General features: G+C 34.5%; 1 protein-coding gene across 1 annotated transcript; it reads left to right on the top strand.

The window, feature by feature from the left end:
* The first annotated feature begins 1171 nt into the window (after positions 1-1171).
* On the top strand, positions 1172-4860 carry LOC117327183 (RYamide receptor-like). Its single transcript, XM_033884039.1, has 2 exons — positions 1172-1943; positions 3015-4860. Exons 1-2 carry the CDS (start codon positions 1173-1175, stop codon positions 3441-3443), a joined length of 1200 nt encoding a protein of 399 aa, XP_033739930.1. The 5' UTR covers position 1172; the 3' UTR covers positions 3444-4860.
* The last annotated feature ends 842 nt before the right edge of the window (positions 4861-5702 follow it).

The raw sequence follows: 5702 nt of genomic DNA, 5'->3' as shown, positions 1-5702 counted from the left end.
AATGCTAGCATTTATCTACATAAACCACCACAAAAAAAGCAAAGCAAGTTATGAGAGTAAAAATTTAATAATAGAAAAAATGAAGTCGACCGACTCGACATAAAATTAGTATAAGCTCTATTCCTGATATATAGGAAGTAATCAAATTGTCATTGTCGTCACACAGGGGCTCGTTGTCGAATTGTCAGAAATGCTAGACACGACAACATTTAAAGTCCAGCATTAAAAAAAAAATCTTGCGAAAAATCGGCAGTATCGACATGGTTTCTGGTTGTGTATGCATACTGAATTATAGTTATGTGGTTATTCACTGATGTCAAAGGCCTACCTTACTCCAAAATCGAGCCCCTGTGAAGTTGAACATCGTCTGCTAAGTTAGTGACACTGATGTGACCAGTTAGACTGGAGTCTGTTTCTAATGAAATATCCTTGGAATCGTTTTCACCTACTGTCAAGACGACATTCATTTAGAATTTAAGAGATGGTATTCCTCTGAAAATAACGTAAATCTAGTCGATAGAAACATAAGTGTTTCCGAGGAATCGAGTCTGTCCTGTGCAGTACCCATTCAACGCCGCATCACTTCTAAATGTTAACCGTATATCATGCGCCGAAAAACGGCTTTAGTTTTAAACAATCAGAAATTATGCAATTGTGAACAATTTGAAGATATCTACAAACGTTTATAAAATATAATATAAAGCCAAATTGTGCAAAAAACATTTCATGTGATTGCTATTGATAACTACATGAGGGACTATATTATTCCTTCAGGAAATTTCGGCTGTTCCGGTATTTGAACTTGATGCAAATTTGAACGCGTCTTAAGCTACAGTAAATAAAATAAAATAATGAATGTAAATATAAGCATTGAACTGTTACCAAATGGTAGTATACGGGCGACATTCTATTTATCTGTCACCCAAATTGTATTCATATCGACTGTATACTACCATTTGGTAACAGTTCAATGCTTAACACAATTACAGAATATTTCAATTATATTTATTTATATAAAAAACAGCTTTTTGTTTGTTTCAGAGCAACCCCAGCGAGCATCAGTATTTTGTTACAGTGGCCCTTTCAAAGGACCCACAAGTGGATCCTATAAAGAAAAGTTTGTTCGTTGTTGATGTGTAATCTCCCTATGACCTTACACCTCTAGCTATATCATGACGGATATATGTGTACGAACAAAGGATCAAACAATGGAAGCACCTTTCTTTGGAAACCTCACTTCGAACTCTTCTATGGTTGATCCCTTAAATAACTACGGCATCCCAGAGGGGTTTCAATTCGTCCTTTTAGGACTGTACGCAATCACATGTCTGATCGTATTATTTGGAAATGGTATCATTTGTTACACGACTTATAGAATACGTAGTTTTCGCACAGTTACCAATTTTTTCATCGTCAGTCTTGCTATTACAGATATTGTAATGACTATAGTTTGTGTTCCATTCTCCATCCTCAGCAATCTGTTTTTTCATTACTGGCCTTTTTGGGGATTCCTGTGCCCCATTGTTGGGTTCGTACAAATGTCCAGCGTGTTAGTAAGGTCGTTTATGCTTGTCGCTATGACATGTGACATGTACCACGCGGCCACCAAGCCTCTAAAGCCCCGCCTCACAAAGTCTAAAGCCAAACTCCTTTTTGTGTTGATGTGTGCCTTATCATGTTTGATATCACTCCCAACATCAATATATTCAACAATTGAGTACCTGCCGTTTGAGCCCGGATCGCAAGGTCTATGTTTGGAAAAGTGGCCAGATGACTATGTTCGAGGCATATACGGAATCTGTATCATGTTGCTCCAATACTTCATCCCGCTAATCATCATGGTGTTTACGTACATCCACATCGGGGTCATTATCTGGATCAAACGTACTCCGGGAGAAGCTTACAATCAAAGGGACGAACGACTTGCTACGTCTAAAAGGAAGGTAGGATATCTTGTCACAAAAGGAAATGGCTATAAAATAGCATTAGGCATCATCATATTCCGTGCAGCCGTGACCTCACTGGCTGATTGCTTTCAGCGTGATATCTTTTGAAAGGAAAGATCGGATTTTGATTAAACTTGCTTGGTACATTTCTCACGTATTATGTTGATTACTTTCACAGAAACATGAACTTTCATTTCATGTAATACAATATATGCATGAGAGAGGGATATTGACGGCTATGTTTAAAAAAGACATTTGAATCGATCTGCATACATTTTTGAAGTATGAAAATATATATAAAACAAGGAAGCCGCAGCGTTTTGTGAATTTGTATCTCATTGGAAGTCCCGATTGCCTTCGTGTAGTACAATCGTTTATTGCATTTGTGCCAGTGAAATATCGAAATTGATCAAACTGATCAAACTTATATTTTCACTGCAGCGAATAAGCAGTGAAAATATAAGTTTTTGCAGTGTTTTGTTTTCGACCTATCAGAGATAACCTTTTTATTCACCTCATTAAAACTTGCCGATTTTTCAAATCCAAGCAAAGATAGATTTATTGGTTATTTTGCTGTATTTCTGAAATATTCAGACTTGTGTTTGACAAAATAGTCACTTGATATTAGCTATTCATCCACAGATTCTCCGATAACAGCAAAACATGCTTGAATTGCGTTGATCAGTCCTTTCGAAATGGCGCCATCAAGTTGACGTGGAGTAGAGTTACAAAGATATGACGTCATGAAATATGTTACAGATCTTGCTCTTTTTGACTATTTTAATGTTTCGATTTGTAAAGTTTTGTTTTGAAGCATATAAAATGCAATAAAAAGAAAATTGAATTGTTTCCCGTTGAATATAATAGATGTTTCACTAGTATGAAATAATGTGTCGATATTTTTCCATCTTGATTCGCACTCGTGAAAATATCGATATTCTACCATACTTGTGAAAGATATGTTATATCAAACGCGAAACCATTCCATATCCCCTATATTTCAAAGTAATATCACATATAGGTACTTCCCTAACTCGAAATTATACGTTTATTTTTATTTACTTTCAGACAATCAAAATGATCATCGTTGTCGTGATTGCATACCTGTTGTCATGGCTACCACTACACGTGATTACAATCGTCGGAGACCTGGACCAATCTGTTTTTAACTCACAGTATGTGCACATGATGTGGCTTATTTCCCACTGGCTAGCGTTCAGCAATTCAGGAGTTAATCCAGTAATTTATTACTGGATGAATTCTAAATTTCGACAAAATGCGCTATTCTGTCTTCACGTGGCATTCTGCTGTCCAGTAAAACATAAAAAGCGTACGGTTAGCTTGGACATGTCATACATGAAATCTATCCGGCATGAAACCGGCGTAACTGTATCTTCGTACAACTGCTCTACGCCCTCCCCATGTGAAGTAAAGGACAGAAGATTCTTCTGTGACAGTGGATTAAGGGACGACTGTATCAAATGTGACCGAGTTTAGTACTGTTGTTTTACATGTCCGAGAATACAATGAATACGGTATAATAGTTAATATACATGACTAAGTATGTTACCAAATATGTATATATGTAAAATGGATGCGATCCTTTAGAATAGCTCCAAAAGGAGAACTGTGCTCTGCGTATAATGCTTCATACAGGTTTAAATAATATCAATAATTCAGTAGAACCAATTAATGTTCAGATGATAGATGATCCAAGCATGTCAGAAAATATACCGACTACATGTATATAACGGAAGCCTTGGCTTTAAGATCCATCTTTCCTTTGTCATTTTAAATATGAATAAGTTAATGCATATTGTTACGTTTACATACAAAGGGAAGACAAGTTGATGGACAAAAACGGCTAACGTTTATGAACATGCTAATAAAGATGGATCAAACTTTCCTGCATATGTCATTGAAAGCAATTAACATGGATCTATGTATAAGGTGGCGTATTAGACAACATATAAGATTTATTGATCTTGTACATGTATGTACATTTTGAATATTTTACCAAACACATTATAGTAATATCATACACTAACAAATATTAATATGATATACTAACAAACATCAAAATAGAACACTAACAAATATAATTATCATACGCTAACAAACATTACAATAATACACCAACAAACATCAATATCGTATACTAACAAATATCAATACCATACACTAACAAATATCAATATAATACACTAATAAACATCAAAATAGAACACTAATAAACATCAATATAGAACACTAACAAACATTAAAATAATACACTTACGAACATTAATATTATACACTTAAGAACATCTATTAAAGGGACTTAATGGCTAGATTTCAACTTAAATAATATATAAAAAAGGGTATACGATTTAAAATGATGTTAAAAGTTATGCACTTTATGTTAATTATACATTTCAAAAGTGTCCATAACAATTTGTTTAAATTCAAAGAAAAAAAAAAAAAAATGTGATCAACCTAGTAGCTATTTCATGTTATTATTTTTCGATGTGTGTAAACAAATACCTATGCGTACTTATGCGCATGCGCGATGCGGGAAATTGTAAACATAACAAAGATGGCGAACACCGATGTAAACAGTAAATATTGTTCAGCGATAATTCGAAGTTGATAAACATTGCCAATATTTCACAAAAAAAATGTCATAATTTTGTAAACAATCTAATTTCAAGTATCACAACGCTTTCCGGAAATCAAATGCATGTAGAAATTAATGAATCTAACCATTTAGTCCCTTTAAGGACAGAAACAAATATCAATATAATACACTAACAAATATCAGTATATTACACTAACAAACATCAATATAATACACTAACGAACATTAAAATAATATACTTACAAACATCCATAAAGTACAGTAACAAACATCAATGAAATAAATTACAAACCTTAATATAATACATAAACAAACATCAATATAATTCACTAAACGCCATGTTTTTAATATAGTGCATTTTATTGACGTTTGCCAGTATATATCTTTGAAATTCTTACTTTACTTTTCTGATGTTGGTTAATGTATTTTATAGGCGCTAGTTATTTGATGCATGTTTGTTAGTGTATTATTTTGATGTTTATTAGTATATTCTATCATGCTTCCAAAAAGGTTATATACACGAAACTGGAAACGCCCATCGCTAGATGGTTAAAACCTTTTACTTTACAGACTATGCTTGACTGACGAGATTACTTCTCATAATTATACACCATATACTTCTCGTCAATACCAGATGCTCCACGTTAAGTCAAGACTTCCCTAGTCCGTACTATTCTTCTAGATGGAAGTGTCTCTTCAATCCCGGGCCTACCAGGTATCGTCGTGGAACTTGCACAAAATCTGCACGTTCTAATCCACAGGCCATTTTGTGCGAGTCTTTTGGAAAAAATAAATGTTTAGAAATGCCATTGCAATTCAATACTGACGGACTGGCACTGTTTAAGAGTATGTTACTCCCGTTATAGTCTCTTATGTTATAATTGGATGATTCAGACGAAGATTGCGGAGACCCGATACGCATTAAAGGTGACTTACGGAGTACTTTCCTCTTACCAAACTCTCGCGGTCGGGGCCGATTTAACTGACTTTGTACAAACGTCGGATGATGGAGCGGGTTGCAGTACCCTCAGCGAGAAAAAGGAGAGAGAGACCTGCAAGAACAATGTTATTGCCATTTAAATATGAACAGTTTTAGGAATAAATCTTCTGTGCTATTTAAATATAAGTTTGTTATATAT

The sequence above is a fragment of the Pecten maximus genome, chromosome 1 (assembly GCF_902652985.1).
Source record: "Pecten maximus chromosome 1, xPecMax1.1, whole genome shotgun sequence".
Lineage (NCBI taxonomy): Eukaryota > Metazoa > Mollusca > Bivalvia > Pectinida > Pectinidae > Pecten > Pecten maximus.
The sequence above is the reverse complement of the archived record's forward strand: the minus strand, read 5'-3'. Positions and strand labels throughout refer to the sequence as shown.

Excerpts from the sequence above, each read along its gene's own strand:
- LOC117327183 (XM_033884039.1), top strand. The coding sequence starts at position 1,173 with ATGACGGATATATGTGTACGAACAAAGGATCAAACAATGGAAGCACCT. Across the intron at positions 1,944-3,014 it reads TTGCTACGTCTAAAAGGAAG|ACAATCAAAATGATCATCGT; the intron begins GTAGGATATCTT and ends ATTTACTTTCAG.